At 38.8% G+C, this 20,062-nt stretch overlaps 1 protein-coding gene across 2 annotated transcripts in view; it reads right to left on the bottom strand.

Annotated features, from left to right (window-relative positions):
- LOC127812996 (protein TOPLESS-RELATED PROTEIN 2-like) overlaps positions 1-19,855 on the bottom strand; it is a 33,025-nt gene extending 13,170 nt beyond the window's left edge. Inside the window, exons 1-15 of one of the 2 annotated variants that reach the window (XM_052353641.1) lie at positions 19,689-19,855; positions 19,016-19,256; positions 18,400-18,579; positions 18,196-18,309; positions 17,950-18,108; positions 17,576-17,753; positions 17,371-17,497; positions 17,159-17,268; positions 16,909-17,047; positions 16,645-16,754; positions 16,482-16,551; positions 15,362-15,435; positions 15,188-15,283; positions 15,023-15,118; positions 14,721-14,848 (exon numbers count right to left, since the gene is read on the bottom strand). In XM_052353641.1, the coding sequence (XP_052209601.1) occupies positions 14,721-14,848; positions 15,023-15,118; positions 15,188-15,283; positions 15,362-15,435; positions 16,482-16,551; positions 16,645-16,754; positions 16,909-17,047; positions 17,159-17,268; positions 17,371-17,497; positions 17,576-17,753; positions 17,950-18,108; positions 18,196-18,309; positions 18,400-18,579; positions 19,016-19,095 (1,661 nt within the window). In that variant the 5' untranslated portion in view covers positions 19,096-19,256; positions 19,689-19,855. The remainder of the gene's footprint in view (positions 1-14,720; positions 14,849-15,022; positions 15,119-15,187; positions 15,284-15,361; positions 15,436-16,481; positions 16,552-16,644; positions 16,755-16,908; positions 17,048-17,158; positions 17,269-17,370; positions 17,498-17,575; positions 17,754-17,949; positions 18,109-18,195; positions 18,310-18,399; positions 18,580-19,015; positions 19,257-19,688) is intronic. The other variant, XM_052353642.1, reaches the window with a different exon arrangement.
- Positions 19,856-20,062: the final 207 nt, after the last annotated feature.

The following is a 20,062-nucleotide window of genomic DNA, read 5'->3' as shown; positions in this document are numbered from 1 at the left end:
GTAACATACTGCAATACAAGTTCTTTTACCATCCTGAATTCAAATTGTAATGACCCTTCTGGATATTAAATCCTCCACATTAACAAGAAGTTTTTTTCATTAGCTTTTTATATTTGAGGACATTTCACCATTCTTCATCATGATGCCCCTATCTAATAGTAAAAACAATAATAAGAACCTAAATTTATTCCAAAAAATTGAAACAAGTAATTCAATGTGATAAAAAGATTTTTGTCCTAGTTATACGTCTAGTGTTTTGATTAAGAAGATAAAAACGTCAATTGGAATTTTTTTCCTGGAGTTCTACATAGCTACGGAGAATGAAGACTCCTAATTGTTTTAGAACTTTATCATTCTAGTTATGCAAAGTATTCGTCATATGGGAATTTAGACAGTTTGGATTTTTTTTTGTTTTTATTCCTACTTTGATTTGAATTCCAATTTTAGCTAGGATTAAAATTAAATGCTTTTATTTTCTAGTTTAGTTTGGATTCCTATTTGATAGTAATTTGTGAGTTTATAAATGCAGCTTGCAGCACAATCTAGGAAATATTTAGATTTTGATGGTTGATTTCTGAATACAAGATTTGAATTCTTTTCAATTGAATGTTCTTCTCCTCTCCACAATTCCTCTTTTCTTCTTTCTTCTTCATACTTCTGTACACTCCCTTCTCTTGTCCAATTTTTATTCTTATTGTGTCTCCACTTGAGGAAAAAGCAAATATGAACCATCTAGGTACTGAACTCCATTTTGCATCCCACTCTAAATCAGGTTTAACAATTGAAATATCAATGCTATTCACAGTAACTATGAACCATAAGAACAAGTAAACAGTTAATTCCACCATCAATAACCATCAACAAACCTAATAGTTTTACCACTTTGTCAAACTCCTTTCAAAGAAGACTTTTTTACTAAAGAAGCAAAAAGTTGAAAAGATATCTAAGGAATGCCACTACTGCTGGTATAATCTCCGATGATAACAATATTAATCCTTGGAACAAGGCTTTGGAGTGATCAGAGCAGGATGCACCCTCAATAGTATGTCATGACCCTATGAGTAATAAAGGGGTATTATTGTAATAGGGTATAATAGTTTGTTAGGGATATTTTAGCAAGTGGTTAGAAGCACATGGGAGCATGTGTAAAGCTGTTAGAAGGCAAATATGTCTATATAAGGTTGTTGTAATGGGTTTGTTTCTTTATGCAAGAATTAATGAATTTAAATCTGATTTCTCCTCCTTCGAATTCTCTCCCTTTCTTGATCTTCATCTCCTCCTTTTCTGTTCTTCTAATCCCCCTAACACTTCTTCTAATTTCCCTCTCATTCTTTCAAATCTCCCCCTAATTTCCTCTTGTTCTTGGCCTTAGCTAAATCAGATTCTTCCAATTCCTAAACTGATCCTAAGTTAAGCCCTAGGTCCATGTACAATAATGAATTTAAATCTGATTTCTCCTCCTTCGAATTCTCTCCCTTTCTTGATCTTCATCTCCTCCTTTTCTGTTCTTCTAATCCCCCTAACACTTCTTCTAATTTCCCTCTCATTCTTTCAAATCTCCCCCTAATTTCCTCTTGTTCTTGGCCTTAGCTAAATCAGATTCTTCCGATTCCTAAACTGATCCTAAGTTAAGCCCTAGGTCCATGTACAATAATACCCATTTATTGCTCATAGGGCCATGACATAATAAGCTTGAGATTTTTTTTTTTTTTTTTGGTTTGGGGGGGGGGGGGGGGGGGGTGGTGTGGGCATGGAATACTACCAATTTGGGACAAGATGTAGCAGAGTTCAATACTCCTATATTTGGTCACAGAATTTGCATCAACATCTCCTTGGGACAAGAAGCAGGAAAGAGTTCAATTGCCAACCTGTCTGTAGGAAACACTAGTGTAATGCAACTGACTCGAAGCGATTTAAACCAGTTTCACGTTGAAACTGAAGACGAAATTTAATTTAAGCGAAGAAATCTGATTATTATTCTAAAGCTGCTTTCTAATACTTGGAACAAAAATATTTATAGGCTACCCTAAACCTTAATTCACCAGGAAAATGAATTCATGGCTGAATCAGGAAGAGAAAAACAAAAATCAGATCCTAACTAAAGTAGAAAACTGAAATTCTAATTGAAGCAGAAAACTAAAACTGAAATCCTAACTGCAGTAGGAAAACTGAAAGGCCTCCTAATTGCAGTAGGAAATCGAAAGGCCTGGCTTCTTTTGGACTCTTTTGGGCTGGATGTTCCACGTCAGTCCCCTCCACTTGAGAAAAACTCAACCTCAAGTTGTCATGAAGATTAGGGTACAAGGGTTCATCTGAGGAATGATAGGTATAAAGATCTGCAACGTTGAACGTCTTGGATATACCCATCGAGTCTAGCAAATCTACAACATAGGCGTTGTCATTGATCTTCTTCAAAATCTTGTAAGGACCATATATGTTGGGCTGTAATTTGCTGTAAGTGCCTGCTGGAAATCTCTCCTTTCGCAGAAACACCAACACATCATCTCCGACTGAAAACAACTTCTAATGATGTCGATCGGCAGCTTGTTTGTACTTAGAGTTAGCTTGTTGCAGCTTCTGCTTCACATCTTCCTGCACGGTTTGCCACTGTTCCGCCATATTCTAAGCAGCTATGCTGACTCCTAGATCCTTTGGCAGCTTGATTAGATCCAAAGCATGCTACGGCGTCTTCTGATACACGACTGAAAATGGTGATTGGGTGGCACTGTGAATAGCACTGTTGTAAGCAAATTCTGCCTGCGACAGTGCTAAACCCCATTGTTTGGGCCTGTCACCACAGATGCTTCAAATGAGGTTGCCCAGAGTTTTGTTCACCGCTTCTGTCTGCCCATCTGTTTGAGGGTGGGCCATACTGCTGAAATTCAATGAAGAATCGAACATCTTCCATAAAGTTCTCCAGAAATGGCTAAGGAACTTGGTGTCTCTATCTGAAGTGATGGTTTTTGGTACTCCATGTAAACGGACTACCTTAAAAAGAATAATTTAGCAATACCATCCGCATCAGCAGTCTTCTTGCAAGGGATGAAATGAGCCATCTTTGAGAACCTATTAACAAAAAAAAAAAACAAAATCCATACCTCGATGAATTCGTGGTAAACCCAACACAAAATCCATCGATAGATCCTCCCAAATAGCTTCAAGAATAGGTAAAGGCATGTATAACCCAGTATTATCCGACTGTCCCTTGACAGTGGTATATGTAGCACCTTTGCACAAATCTGGTTTCATCCCTCCATAATTGTGGCCAACAAAAACAATCACTAACTGCAGCAATGGTTTTATCAAGACCAAGATGACCAGCTAGACATCCCCATGTAGGTCTCAGATCAGCTTTTCCCTTAGAGAGGAAAAAGGAATGCAAAGTTGATTTCCTTTCATCAAGTACCTCTCATGGATGCGAAAATCATCCGTAGGTTCGTTGCTACAGCACTTTCCCAAAAGAACTTGGAAATCCTCATCTGTCTCATACAACTCCTTCAGTCATTCAAAACTCACATCTGTCTCGTACAACTCCTTCAATTGTTCAAAGATCACAACTTCTATGCTCATTATCATCAATAAGTCTGCTTAAAACATTCGCCACTTTGTTTTGCACACCCAACTTGTGCTTTAGTTTAAAAGGGAATTTCTACGAAAACTAAGACCACCTAGCATGCATATCACTGTTGATTCTCTTCTGGCTATTCAAGTACTTCAAAGCTTCATGATCCGAGTATAGAACAAATTCTCGCCCAACCAAATAATGCTCCCATGTTTTCAAAGCTCGAACGACAGAATAGAATTCCTTGTCATATGTGCTCCACTTCCGCCTTGCTTCACTCAACTTCTCACTGAAGTATGCTATGGGCATCTTCTCTTAGGACAAGACTACCCCTATCTCTACTCCACTAGCATCACATTCCACTACAATCAGCTTGTCAAAATCTGGCAACACCAATAGTGGGGCAATACACAACTTTAACATAGCAAGACTAGTGTAGGCTTCCTCTCCCTAGTGGAATTTCCCCTTCTTCAAACACTTGATTATGGGTGCAGCGATGCTACCAAAGTTGCATATAAAACACTTGTAGAAAGTTGCCAGCCCATGGAAACTTCGCACCTTTGTGTCAATTTTTGGGATTGGCCACTCTCTATAGGTTCAGATCTTTTCTTCATCTACTTGTATCCCCTCAGCATTGATAATAAAGCTCAAGAACAAGAGTTTATCGATCATGAAACTACACTTCTTCAGGTTCACATACAACTTAATCTCCTGCAAGACTGTTAGTACTTCCCTCAAGTGCGAAAAGTGCTCTTCCTCATATCAATTGTAAGGATGTCATCAAAATATATTGTCATGACCCTATGAGCAATAAAGGGTATTATTGTAATAGGATAGAATAGTTTGTTTTGGATATTTTAGCAATGGGAAATTCTATTTGTAACCATATTTTTTGCTCTTCGTAACCAGTGTAAAGTAAAATATTAAATTTTACTATTTACAACCATATTTATTACTTTCTGCAACCATTTCTATTCCATGCATACTCTCCAAACACCATCCCTCAAAAAAGACATCCCACGCACATCAAACCTCCTCCTTCTTAAGACCACTCGAATTATTTATTATTATTTATTATATTATTATAATTATAACTTTTCAACGTGTATTATTATTATTTGTAATAATATTTTATTTTAGTATTTGCTGTTAGATTTTATTTAAATTAACTTTATTTAATTTATAATAAAATGTCATAAATTTAATATAAATTTTAAATAAATAAAAATAAATATAATTTTATTACGATTTGTATTTAACTCAAAAAAAATTAAAATTAAAGCAACATTAATTCAAGAAAAAATAAATGTAATATTAATCCAAATATTTGGGGCAGGATGATTCGGAATAATTTATATATATTTGAAATAATTTATATAAAATCATTATATATATGTATATAGTTATAATATATATGTATATAATATATTATATACATATAATAATATAATATACATATAATAGTATACATATAATAGTATAATAATATAATATACATATAATATATTATATATATTTGCATTCTCCCGAACCCTGAGGTTCAGAAGAATCCAATTCTCCCGAATTCATAATTTCGGAAAAATTGATTTTTTTTGAATTCATGAATTTGGGGAGAATTGATTTTTCCCGAATCTATAAATTCGGGGTGCTTACCAAACCCTGAGATTCTGAGTTCCCCGAACCCCAGGGTTCGAGGCATCCCCTAGCCCCCGAATCCCGGGGTTCAGGGGCATCCCCCAAACCCGAACCCCAAGGTTCAGGGCATTCCCTAGCCCCCGAACCCCGAAGTTCGGGGCATCCCCTAGCCCCTGAACCCCGGGGTTCGGAGGCATCCCCTGAACCCCGAGGTTCGGGGTGGGTTTCAAAGCGTATTTTTTATTTTTTAATTAATCTTATTTTTTTAATTCATCCCTCGTCTATGTATATGTAAATTATGTTATTGAACTAGTGATAGATGTTGTAAATTGTGTTGTTTCTCGCCGAAACAAGAATACTCATTACCTTCTTCGTCAAACTCTACGTAAATAATAGTGGATAATAATCTTCCATCGCAAGTAGTAACTGTTGATAGTACTGGTAATTGGTTATGGCGAGGAGAACTGGCCTGAGCAATGTTTGGTGTTGGATAATAGTGGTTACGTAATGCTAAGTGTTGAATAATAGTGGTTGTGCGATGTTCAGTGGGTGAGTAAAGTGGCTATGGTGATCGTGGTCGAGAAAGTGAGTCAACGCGCTTGAAGAGTAATAATGGGTGGTTGAGCGTCGAAAATTTAAATGAAGGGCAAATATGAATTTTCATTTCAGGGTATTTTAGGAATATTAAAAGTGGGTTATGAAAAGCAAAACGTATGGTTGCAAATAGAATTTCCCTTTAGCAATTAGTTAGGTGCACATGGCTCCATGTGCAAGGCTGTTATGGGACAAATATGCCTATATACGGCTGCTGTAAATGCATGGGTTTTACATGTTGAATGATATTTGAAATCCCAATATTTCTCTCTACAATTTCTCTCTAATCTCTCTTCCTCGTTCTTCTGTCATTCTCCCTCAATTCTCTCTAATTTCCCCCCATTTCTGTCGTCCATTTCTTCCTCCCAATATTTTGTTCTTGATTCTATTCCATCAGCTCCTTTGATTGTCATTCTAGTCCTAGGCTAAACCCTTGGATCATGACAAATTGGTATCAGAGCCACTGTTCCTCGGCGGTTCTCTCTGTTAAGTGATTCCAGCGAATACAAGGACTCGAACGAGTTTCCTTGGTTACGGTGTGATAGGCGAATTCAGCTTCCCGTGAGTCCGACGGAGGAGTGGCTCTCGGCTTGAGAATTCCGAAAGTGTGTTCGAGTTTTGAAGACAAAGCCGACCATTGATGCTTGGCCACGAATTTCAATGAGTCTTGCTCGAAGTGGAAGGGAACGCAACTTCAACGTATTTGGAAGCCAAGTCGTAAGCTACTGCAACCATCGAATTCTCAATTCTTCAGAATCTCGTTGGTTGCAGCACAATCACTGAAAGAAGGTGTCGCGACCATTTCCAAAATGATCGCTATTTTGCAGTGGGTGTCGCGATCTGAACTAACAGTGAGTCTGATGATTTTGGAATCAGAAGTGATCGCAAATTCGAGTGGGCGTGGTGTTGCGGTCGTACCCATTGCGAGCAAAGATTAACGATCGAATAGAGGAAGGATTTGGTCTTGTGGTTGTATCAATTGTTGTCATCAGCCGAGGCAGCCTTTCGGTGAATCGCACAGTTTGGGCGGACGAGGTGGACATCTCACCGATCGGAAGCATCAATTGATTGAGTGGAGGAGGAGACCGACTAAGGAAGGTGGGTGAAGGCGAAACTAGCCTAGGCACGTGCGACTGAAGCGGAAGACAAGTTGCAGGAGCTTCGCTGGAGTTGACGACAGGGGTGAGGAAGGCTATTGCAGCCAGTTCAAACGGATTCCGCTGGGCGATTCTGAATTGGAAGGTGATTGGGTGGCGACCGGTGCAAGGAAGGCACTATCGGACCTGAAATTGAAAGGTGATAGAGATTGGGTCAGGTGTGGAAATAGGAGTCATGGCCAGTAGGGGATGGTGATTGGGTTGGTGGCTTCCCTGGGCGGCTGACGTGAGGCGATTGCAGCCTATGATTCCGGGTTCTCCTATTCGAATCTTGAGAGGGAAGCAGGTGGTTACTTCAAAGTGGAAATTCAGCTGCCGAAATAGATAGCAGCAATTTCCGACGAGCCAGAGTAGCGTCGATTGAACAAGGAGGCGAAGCTGAGCAAGTATTTTGGCTCCGGAATTAAATTCGACGCTGGATCTTAAGTCAAATCAGAGTGACGCAGCAGGTATTGGATCGGAAACAGAGCGAATGTGAAGATGGAAGCGTGAATCACTTCCAGATTAGGTTGTCGAATGTGAAGGTAAAACAGAGCGACTATTAAAAGTGGAACAGCAGGGTGAAATGCTACTGTTTTTTTCCGAGTTGCTATGGTTGATCAAGAAGGGGAGGCCGAACCAATTCAATCAAGTTCCAGAAGTATTTGCACAGCAAAAACTTGAGATTTAGAGCAGCTGAGAGTGGATTGTGGAAGGCGAATTTGGAGGGGTGATTCTTGGCTGTGAATTCCAGCGCTCTTTTTGGCGGTAGTTCCAATCAAATCCTAGACTGCTAGTAAGGAAAACAAAGGTTAATTTTGGCTTGAATTTTGGGATAATTTGTTTGAAGAAGAGCAGTATGTATATAGCTCCTTGGTCTTGTATGCTGATTGTGAAAAATCAGCTAAGGGGAGCAGTGCATGTAAGAGAGCATGGGAGCCTCAATTGCAGCAGAAAAATCCTTCATTTTCAGTTGAAATGGGGTTTCAATTGCAGCCGAAGGATGCTGCATTTTCAATGGAATGTCCTGCTCGTGAAGCCTTAGGAAGTGGCGCACAAAGGAGTCCGATGGAGTCTCAATTGCAGCAGGAGAAAGTTTCCTTTTTAGCTGGAATGGAGCCTCAATGGCAGCCAAAGGAGGCTGCATTTTCAGTTGGTAGCAACAAGGACAAAGGAATAAGCAATGGGATTCATGAAGAGTGCAAGGAATTCGGTCGAATGTTCCGCGAGAAGCTACAAGAATTTGCGATGATACTTATTAAGAAGTATCATTACAACTTTCTAGTGGAATATTTTGATGATTATCATGGAAGCTTTAACAAGGAGGAATTCCTTGGATTGGAGCAGCAGGAGGAGAAGCTGAAAGAAAGAGCAAACAAGGAAGCAAGGAGCATTGATCATTTTATGGAAGAGTTTGAGCATGAATCAGAAGTGAAGGAAAGGCGGAACCAGAAACAGAACTGCTATGAAGATGGCCTACTTGTAGCTGAAATATCTTCCAATGTTGTGAAGGTGAGTAGAACTTATCCTAAAATGTGCCACAATATTGCTGTACATTTTGAGGTTGAGGAGCAACAACAATTGAAGGCTGAAGGATTAGATAACGTGGAGGGAGTTTTATTAAACAATAAGAGGGAGACAGCCCCAGCAGAAGGAAGACTTGCTGATCCTAAACAATGCCACCATATTGTTGCCAATTTTGGAGATGATAAAAAGAGGGGAACATATGTGGTAGCTGGTCGGTTAGAGTTTCAGAATGATCGACATTTGAAGGCTGTAGGGTTGCAAATTTTAGCTGCTACCTACGACAAGGAGCAGCTAAATTCATTGAAGGCATTTGATGTGGACACTTTGACAGGTTTTGGCATTATATTGGATGCCCAGACTATGAGTACTAGCAACCTTAATTTGGTAGCTATTACAAACCCAAGGTAAATAATATGTTACTTTTTGGAGGAAGATGCAGCCTTGTCTGCAATGATTATTATTTTTGTTTCAATTGAGAACCTAAAAATGAAGATGAAGAGACTTAGGAGGAGGAAGAAGAAAAGAAGGATGTACCAGATGGAAAAGGCTGGAATTGGATGAAGAGACATGGCTACTTGTTGCAAATTCTTGGGGACAAGAACTCTCTTAAGGAGGGAGGAATTGTCATAACCCTATGAGCAATAAAGGGTATTATTGTAATAAAGTAGAATAGTTTGTTTTGGATATTTTAGCAATTAGTTAGGTGCACATGGCTGCATGTGCAAGGCTGTTATGAGACAAATATGTCTATATAAGGCTGCTGTAAATGGATGGGTTTTACATGTTGAATGATATTTGAAATCCCAATATTTCTCTCTACAATTTCTCTCTAATCTCTCTCCCTCGTTCTTCTGCCATTCTCCCTCAATTCTCTCTAATTTCCCGCCATTTCTGTCCATTTCTTCCTCCCAATATTCTGTTCTTTATTCTATTCCATCAGCTCCTTCGATTGTCATTCTAGTCCTAGGCTAAACCCTTGGATCATGACATATACCACCACAAATTTTCCAATAAAAGGTTTTAGAACCTAATTCATCAATCTCATGAACGTGCTTGGGGTGTTGGTCAACCAAAATGGCATCACCAACCACTCATACAACCCCGACTCAGTCTTGAAGGCCATTTTCCACTCATCTACTGGTCTAATTCGAATTTGATGGTATCCACTTCTCAAGTCTAATTTTGAAAACCACTTAGCACCACGCAATCTGTCCAACATGTCATCCAATCTTGGAATTGGGAATTTGTAACCAACAATTATCTTGTTAACTGCATGGCTATCTATACACATCCTCGAACTACCATATTTCTTTGGAGTCAACAATGTTGGAACCATAGTTCTGAAAGGCGATAAGCGCAAAGGGTCTTGGAGCTTGGGGTGCGAGGTGCACGAGGCGAGGTACGCCTCTACAAAGCTAGGCGCACTTTTTAGAAAAAAAAAAAACTCAAAATCTTGTAAAATCATAAACAACTATCAAATTATCAATAATAACACACACATATCATTCATGATTCATCATTTTCAAATTCTAAACTAACATCATCAAAATTGATTCATTCATCATGCAAATTCTAAACTAGAAATATCATCAAAGTTCAAACTCAAAGTCTCAAACATTGTAAAAATACTATATAATATACAAACATAAAAATATTATGTCTATATAATTTTTTTTTAAAATAAAGCTTCAGTGATGGCTTCGGAGACCGGGTAATGTTGGGGATGATTTAACACTCCACCGATTTGCCGGGGTGTTGAATCACCTGTGTGATGAACCCAGTAGATCACTGGGTTCATCTCATCCCAGTGATCTAGTGGGTCCATCTAATTCATTGCCACTAGAAAAATTAGAAGCAGAAGATAAAATCTAGATCGATTTCATTGCCAAAAGCCAAATATTCTAGGTTCAAATCAAAAGAAGAAGTGGTGGTGGTGGCAACAAGTCACAATGAAGGTGAATGACAGCAGCGATAGTAGACGTCGCAGCATTGGAAGTTGGAACAGAGAAAAGAAAGGGGAAGAAATCAATTCCTGGAAGAAGAAGAAGAAATTAAACACGATGGTGGTGGACAGCGAGGTGGGGGCAGTGGACAGTAGCTGGTTGGCAGAGATAGAAAAGAGAGGATTAAAAAGAGAGAGTTGGTGGCTTTTTTTATATCCAAGGCAAAATCATCCAAACAATGCAAAAAATTAACATATATGCAATAGATGTTAATGGTGCGCCTCATGCCCCAACGCCTTGTCGTGCAAGGCGAGGACCTCACGAAAAATGCATCGCCTCAACCCAATCAAGGCATTGAACTGGCACCTTAAGGCGCCTTGCGCCTAGGCATGCCTTTAACATCTATGGTTGGAACTGCACAAGGACTCATGCTCTCTTGAATCTGGCCCTTTCCCAACAGCTCTTCTACTTTCCCCTTTAAAATCTCTCTCTCTTTTGGACTCATTCGATAGTGGGGTAGGTTACTAGGGCCAAGAATCAAATCAATGTGATGCTGAATATCTCGCATCGATAGTACTCCATTGAGTAGATCATCTGGCATTACTTCTCTAAACTCTTCCAACAATGCTTTCACCGGTTCGAGATACTCAACTAGTTCCTGCCTTGTTCCATTCAACAAAACCTATTTCACAATTGTTATATGCACCACCTTGGACTCTTTAATTGCTTCCTCCATCTCTTGCTTGGAATGGGCACTGGTAAGGAAGGTTTGCCCCTCCACTTTATAAGTTTTAAGACGAAGTGGTAGCAAAGTGTATTGTATTCCTTCCTTCTCAAACCTATACACATTATTCCTCCCAAGATGTTGAGCATCTACATCATACCGCCAAGGTCTGCCCAACAAAATATGACAAGCATCCACATCCACAATATCACAATAAACCTCATCACAATGTTTGCCTATGAAAAAGGGTACCTTATAGCGTAATGTCACGTGGACCTTCTCTGCGACTTTAATCCACTCAACAGTATAAGGAGCGGGATGTTTCTCAACTGGCAATCACAAGCTCTTCATCGTCGTCTCCCTATAATGTTCGTTGCCACTATCAATCATAACATCAAACACTCGATCTTTGAGGGTACATCTAGTTTGGAACAGTTGATGACACTAGCTAGGATTTTCCGTCTTAGGTGTCAGCATTGTTCGTTGTACCACATAGCTCAAAACAGTATCATCATGGTTGTCTTCGTATTCAATATCCCCTCCATCGGGGTTGCATATCTCGACATCATCTTCCTCTTCTCCATGTTCAACTACGTGGACTGCGTTCATTCGATCGATGTCCTAGGGGTTAGACCCTCTTTGTATCACCTCCACTTCTGTGACGACGTGCTTACCTGCAACCTTATCCTACCTATATCGGTTAGCACGGACTTGATTTCCTTGAGACTGTGTTGTATTGTCTTTTTGCTTTGTATTGATCAGCATACATCTTACGTGAATAATCAGTCAGCGCCTTTTCCTGCAGCATCAACTCTGCCTTCAACGCTATATTCTTGGCTTCAACTAGAGTTCGCAACACCTATACCCCTATACGGTCTTTGATGGCTACCTTCAAACCTTCTAGGTACATAGCCACCTGTTGTCCCTCAATTTCTCTTTAAGTCATTCCACTCTGATAACCTCATAAATTCAGCGGTATATTCATGGACAGTCCGTTGTCCCTGTTGACATCTTTGATATTGTTGAAATAAAATCTAATCATAATCAGCAAGAAGAAAATCTCTTTCTAATAGTTACTTCGTTTGGAACCAAGTTCGAATTGGAGGTCTACCCTCTCTTTCCCTTTGGTTCTGCTCTCTATTCCACCATGCGGAAGCACCCCCTTTTAATCGACACGCCACTAGCTTTACTCTCATATCTTCAAGTATTTCCATATATTCAAAGAACCTGTCAATTTCAGCAATCCAATCCGGGAATTCTTCGATATTTAGGTTACCACTAAAGTATGGAATGTCTACCTTCAACTTGAAGTCCTCTCTATCCCTGTAAGCGTTTCTCTGGTGACCTCGATTGTATTGATTATTCCTGCGATAATTTCTCACAGGTTCCTCTAGGTCTTCATCTTCTATATTATCATCATAGGCGAGCTGCCTTTGTTGATTTGCAGGACCAAGTGTTAAGATTAGGAGCACTAGGATCCTCTCAATTCAATGCCAATCTCACACACTCCTCACCCAAAATCAAATTAACAGAAGTATGAAAAATGAAATTGAAAGCAGTAAAGAAATTAGGGAAAGGGCAACCAAACCACACAAGAGACAAGAAGTTTATTCTGGTTCAAATTACAGTGAGCAATCCCACATCTAGCCTTGGTCTGAGAGCAATCCACTAGAAATCCAATGTAAGAATCAGTACGCGAACTCCCTCACACACGAGCACTTCCATCGTGAGATTACAAAGGCTATCTAATCTAGACTTTCCTCTCCTTTTCAACACTCGTTTACAGTGAATGAATAAATCTATCCTTTTTTGACTGCCCGCCTAAACCTTCTATTTATAGAGGATTTGGGCGGATATTACAAAGGGTTAAATATATACGACATAAAGTCTAAACTACCTCTTATAAGTACAACATAAGTTAGAATCTCCCTAACTTAGTTTATTTTGTTGCTTCCTCGAGGGTTCTTCCGATTCCTTTTTTCCTTCTATCCTTCTAGAATATACTCAATGCAAAACTTCAACATAAAGTCTACTGAAATGACCACCGCGCACGTGAGCAACTTCATCTCCAACAAGTAGTGCCTCCTTTTCTTGATCTATGTTGGCGCTTAGGGCTAAGGTGTCTAGGCGATCTGTCATCTCTTCAAAACATCACTCTAGGCACTAGAATCGGATATCTAATCATGTTCTCCATGGCCTTCAATGTCGCCTCAAGATTTGAGGCCTCAGTTCCCAGTTCACCACTAAGGGAACCGCCGCCACAAACGTTGTAGTCACCGGCCATTGGACTGGGCGAACTTGCTTGCTCTAATACCAACTAACGTGGCATAGGAAGTGATTTAAACCAGTTTCGTGTTGAAACTGAAGACGCAATCGAATTTAAGAAAGAAATATGACATTATTCTAGGAAAAGGAATTCCTAACTGAATCAGGAAGAGAAAAACAAAAGTCAGATCCTAATTAAAGTAGAAAGCTGAAATTCTAATTGAAGTAGAAAACTAAAATTGAAATCCTAACTGTAGTAGGAAAACTGAAACGAAAAGGCATCCTAATTGCAGTAGGAAATCAAAAGGCTCATATGGCTTCTTTTGGACTCTTTTAGGCTGGATGTTCCACGTCAGCAACAAAGTTGAAAAGATTTAGAACCCAATCTCTAGCAGATGCAAAATAAGAATTATTGGGTAAGCATCTCAAAGGGGCCATTTGATTATTGTTGCATTTCAAGAATTTTCATTTCATTTCACTAAAAATGGAATGAAAATTTTCCAAATGGTGTTTGGCTCTCCTATTTTTATTTCAAAAGCCAAAACATGTTTTACTAAAAAAAGAAAATAAAATCAAAAAGCAGTTTAACCTTTTTTCCAGTTTCAGTTTTCTCTATTTCATTACAAACAAAGAAAACCCCCCCTATCTCTCCCTCTCAAACACCTACATCTTACCTCTTCAATCAATGGCAATGACCTCCCGTCATGCCTCAATCTGGCGAGTCTCTCTCTTCGATAGGCAACAAACTACAACAATCTCACTCTCTTCGTCTCTGTCTCTCTCTTTATGTCTATCTCTCTCTCGCAAAGCTTGGCTTCTCTCTCTCTCTCTCTCTCTCTCTCTCTGTATGCATGTACAGTGAAGGGGTCGATCTGCCCTCTCTATATATATAGTTACATATACACACAGTGGGAAAGACGGAGATCAAGGACATGGGCTCGATACTCACTCTCTCTCTCTCTGTATATATGTGTGTGTGTGTGTGTACACACATGATGAGGATTTAACACAGATTGTGAAAATCAAACACTGTTTTCAGTTTTTCTTTGCATGTTTTTAACGACTGACAGCAAAATCAAACAAATTCTAAGTTATCATTTTCCCTAACTCAAATGAAAATTTCTAAAATGAAATAGAATGAAAAAGGTGGAAAGAACTAAAAATTTCCATAACGAATTTCAAACAGAACCTAAGTAAAAGAAAATTGTAATGGAGGATCAAGGAGAGAACTCATGGAAAATCCACACAAACCAGTAAGATAAGTTCAAATGAACCGGAAATTCACATTAATCATGAAGTCAATTGCCAAAATTTGTTTATACAAGAAGTAATACCTGGTTCCGTCAGCACTGTATGCCATCGTAGTGCACCAAAGTCCAGGGGCATCATAATCAACCCTCGATCCCAAACAATCATAAAGCCATGCTTTAATTTTTCCATCAATAGCAGTGGAGAAAATAAACTGCATACAGAGATAAAATAGTCCAAGTGAAATTAAAAGGGATAGAGCTAAGCTCTTCAGACCTTCTTCCTTCACAATATTGCAAAAATGTGCCCATAACATCACTATGTGTCACCAAAGAATGATAAGGAAGTAAACACACAGCAGCAGCTTTCAAGCATAGAAAGTATTCACCTGAATATTCTCTTTATGGTGAGGGCAGACAGAATATACAGGAGCTTCATGACCTTCGAATGTATACTGCTTGCGTCCAGCTACAGCATCCCAGACCTATTAAAAAGGATGAATATGAAAACTCAACCCGAAATATCCCCAAAGGAAATATGATTCAGTTAATACCCTGATTGTTTTGTCATCACCACATGTGACAATACAGAGTTGCTTGTTAGGAAAAGCAAATGCAATATCATTAACGCCACCAATATGAGCATCAATCTGGATCATTGGAGAAGTTGTTAGTACTTGAAGATTGATCTAGGTGTGACAAAATAACAACAAAACAAATAAGCTTACTTCTAAGTGATGTCTTAGCTCCCCTGCTGGATTGTACATATATATCTGAACAATATGCTTTGAGAAAGCAACACCTATTAAAAGAAAATTGTAAGATGAGCAATAAAACACAATTTGTATAGGATGCATAAATTGTGGCGGAGCCAGGATCCAGGCTCTTTTTTCTTTTTTTTTTTTGGTGGGGGAGGGGGGGGGGTGTCCCTAGCATAACATTACAACATATTATACATTTATTACGAAATTATTTGAATTTCTGCAAAATTTTTCTTTTCCATCATCTTAGTTATTAATTTTTGAAAAGATGACTATTGATCTAATGTCATTTTTCTTTTAGGAAACTTGTCTATGGCTACAAAATAAATATATTTATAACTTAAAGACTATCAATTAGTTAATACTATAAGGAATCATAATCAATTAACATTATTTATGCTAAAAATAAGTATTAACTAAAATATAAAAATTACTAATATGAATAACTTCTCTTACCTTATAGGACTTAAGCTGCAACACAATTCCTAAAGATTTTTTTTATCCTTTTTCCTCTCCTTTTCCCCCCTCTTGCCACATAAATGAAAGCTTTTTCTCTTTTTATCATTTTAAGGGCTCAACTCGCCACACAATTGCTCAAACAAGTTAGTTGTTTGCAAAGAAAGATTATTATTTGTTTAGTTTATCAAGCTACAACAAAGAAAAAAAAAACCAGTTTATGTTTTCCAAGTGTTCTCAATCAACTAATCAAGCTTTATAGGAAGTAAATTGTTGGATCAATTATCAAGCTTCACAGGCAGCAATGAAGTAATAATGATGCTCCTCCATTGTAAAAGAAAACTTAATCTATATTTTGAAATTTACGAGAAGCACCCATTGACATATTTTACGTTTAAAAATGAAAAGTTTATAAAATTACCCCAAATTTTTCTTGAAATATTATATAACAATCAACATTCTTATTGATGCTCTCTTTTCTTTTCTTTTTTTAAAGCTGTGGGGGTTTTGGGGGGGGGGGGGGGTGTTGAATGCGCACCCTCAGCTATACGTGACTTCACCACTTAACACATTAAAAAATAAAACAAAAGTTCCAGTGCAAAAAAAATAAAAAACAAAGATTCAGATATACCAAGTATAGATCCATCTGAGCCCCAAATGCATCGATTAACCGATATGGTAGCATCTTTCACCAAAGTTGTCTGGACATCATGTAGGTTTTCTTCATAAAAATGGATACCCAGAGTTGAATGAAGCACCATATCAAATGCAGCTAATACCTATCATATTCTTACCTGCAAAGGCTTTGAACAAGCTGAGATGTCCCAAACCTTGAAAGGTTTATGTGCTAACCTTTCCCGAGATCCAACTTCCCAAATGCTTATGTCACCAACATTTGTCCCAACTAAATGACAATAGTATACCCAGAAATATATTCAGACATAACTATCTCAAGGGTGCTACCATAAATGATCATCTTTACAAGATAAAAAGTAAAACAAATTACTATATAAGCACATAAGATTAGGCCATGTAAAACAGGTCACTAAAGCGTCAACCTAGAAGAACAGTCTGCTGCTGTGGATGAAAATCCATGCTCATCACATTAGATCCTTGGCTAAGATTCCTCACAACAGATTTTGGAAGATCATCTTGCGAATAAATGTTGGGAGGAAGTGTTGAACCCGAAAAGGACACCTAGATAATATATTTTAGCATGTCAGCATGCAAACAAGAATGCTTTCCAAATCAACATTAGTCATGTTTCACATGACTAAGCATTCCAAACATGTATCCAATTTTCTGCACCTCATCGGATTGGCCAGATCTAATACGTTTCATTAGATGCTCAGAATCTGCAGTTTGATAATCCATTGCGGGAGCACCTGGAGGAGTTCTTGGATGCTTCAAGAATGCAGCTGAGGATGTCAAAGTAAGCAATAGTATTGTTAACCAGGCCTGAATAAGTGATAATATCTCATTAATTCAAAGTCATACCAGAAGTAAATATTGAGACTAACCTGGACCAGAAGGCTGCACAAGACCAGAGGGACCTGCAGCAACTGCAGCATGGGGCATAGAAGGATTAGCATTCGACATCCACCCTGCTATGGCACTTGGAGAAGGAGAGACAACCGGTTGGAATGGCTGCACAGGATGAACCAACTAAGACTTGAGGGCAAAAGAGTGGGCATAGCTACAGTAAGAAAATCCAGTAATACTTACGCTATGGGCTACAATAGGGGGGAAACCACCAGCCTTAGGAGCAGGTCCCGCAAGAGGGCTATTAGTTGGTGGAGGCGCACGGGTTCCATTACTAGAAGCACAAGTGTGATCAGTAAAAAGTGTTTTGATATCAGGGTTCGGGCGAGGGTTCTTGCAAAGTTGATGCTGCCAGTTAAGACTGAAATTTCCCCAAAAAAAACTTTGATAATGACAACTTGAACAAAAGATAAGTTCACCGAATTTAACAAATACACCTCAAAATCAATTAAGCAAGCATCTGATAAGGAATGACAGGAAACAAAGGCAATAACAAAAACAAGAACCAAACTTGGAGAGGGGAAATAAAAGATGGCAGTAAATCAATGGACAATAACCTCTGATTTATCAATGTTCGCAATCTTGAAGCCTTGAATGTTGGAAATGTCAGTTTGTCACGAAACAATGGATTTGCCTCTATAAGCTTCTTAAGCTCAACTAGCATAATATTCCGAGCAGACTTTGTGTCCCCGTACTTGGAAAGTTGCTCATTCTGCCTGATAATAGGAAGAAGTAAGTAGATAGGACTCTAAAATAAGAAATTGAAAATCATTTATCAGCTAATGTCAAGGTATATATAATACCTAAAATTTTCAAGAGTAAGTAGCTGGGTGATCTCCTTAAAGAGTTCTTCATTGAAGGAAGCAAAAACCTTGAGATCCTTCACGAGAATCTCCACAGCCTTCGCACGGTCATATCTGCAAGGCACAATAGGAAAACTAAAGATCAACAATATTTAAATACCAGAGACTGCTCCCAAGATATAGAACGGATTCATTAAAACTCACCTATCCAGAGCCTCCAAGTATTTTTGTTTCCGGATTTCAAAGAAAATTTTCATTGAGTACCGGTTATCCTCAACCTTTGTGAAACCACATAAATAACGCTCAACTTCATCCCATTCACCTGCTTGGACTTGATCCTCGAAATATTTCATGTTGAAGAAGAAACCAGACTCTTGTTCCAACCTAAATGCATCATAAAGTTCCGAGTAAGAGAAATATATCCACCACTAAACCAGCTGATTTCCTTTTTGCTAAAATTAATCAATTTGCCTCCATTTGCATCCAGAATCACCAGGGAAAACCCTAGAGTATACTCTAATTTCATCATGTTAATTTGGCTTCCCAAAATGAAAAACTCTGTTCACTTGGGCAACAACCCATTATTACTTATGCATGATGTTATTTAGGGTTCCCCTATGTTGTAAAACTCACCAAAGGAAGGCAACCAGTTTACCTAGCAAAAAAGAGAAAGCAACCAGTTCATAAATAGAGTTTAGGTAAGCTGGTTTTCTCAGGTTCTTGGGCATTTGATATTTAGCACAATTTCACTTTCCTACAATCTTTAAGCAGTATATAGAGGTACCTCGTAATAACAAAACAGAGAGATAGAGGAACTTACTTATGAACTGTTTCCTTGAACTTCTCCTCATCTAAGAACTGTAAGATTAAGAAAACCAGTTCCCTGCTCAGGGACGACATGCCTCCTACACCTGGTACCCCGAACGACTCCAGTGCAAAATATCAATAACAACGAATTCGACAAATATAGTATGTGATCCTTCCAGAACAAGTTCCACTTGTATAAATTCTTCACTTGCCACAGCTCGCGTAAAAAGGACTATCCTTTGCTTCCAATTTTCCTATTTCAAATAAAATAACAATAATGCAATCATTAGGTTACCCATCCACTTTTACACTCAAAATCCCCAATTTCAGACAGTCAAAGAACTCATGCAGAGCGAAAAACCAAACCAATTCACCGAATACCGAAGCAAAAGTACCAAAAGAACAGAGTGCCTAACAGTTCGGCCCCAAATCCCGTGAAATTTTGCGTCAAATTAGAAATGAAAAGTAGAACACCGAAAACGAAAAAGAAAAAATTAAATGAGCACGCCAGAACCAGAACCTAGTCCGCTAACCAAAACTTCGATCAATGAGCCTAGCAAGGCGCACAAACCAAAAACCCCCTCCCTAAGAACGAGAAGGAAGAATCGGCAACAACTATCACTGAACCAAATTCAGATCTGATCACGAAAACCATGCCAACTGAGGAAGAAGAGAGCGCGACTTACTGGCTAAAGAAGCGGGGAAAGCAGAGAGACCTAGGGTTTCCAGAATAGCCCGTCTTCCCCCGGCAACAAGAAGATCAGTCCTCTCTGGGCCTCTCTCTCTCTCTCTCCATATATACCTCTCTGTGCCTCTTTGGGTTTCCGCCTCTCCGAAACCCCTTTTATATGTGGCCCCAGACTTCTCTTGGGCACTGACACTAGAGAAATGATAAGTTCACCAGGCTGTTGGGCGATGTATGACAAATTTTTGGCCTACGTGTTGCCCGGTGATTGGCGGTTGCTCGAGGTGTTTTACACCGAGGGGCGTTGTTAGACGTTCCATTTTTCTTAACGTTGAAGGAGTGCGACTTTTTATCCTTTTTTTTTTCTTTTTTATT

This window comes from Diospyros lotus, chromosome 11, assembly GCF_014633365.1.
Source record: "Diospyros lotus cultivar Yz01 chromosome 11, ASM1463336v1, whole genome shotgun sequence".
Lineage (NCBI taxonomy): Eukaryota > Viridiplantae > Streptophyta > Magnoliopsida > Ericales > Ebenaceae > Diospyros > Diospyros lotus.
This window is presented reverse-complemented; position numbering and strand designations above follow the sequence as displayed.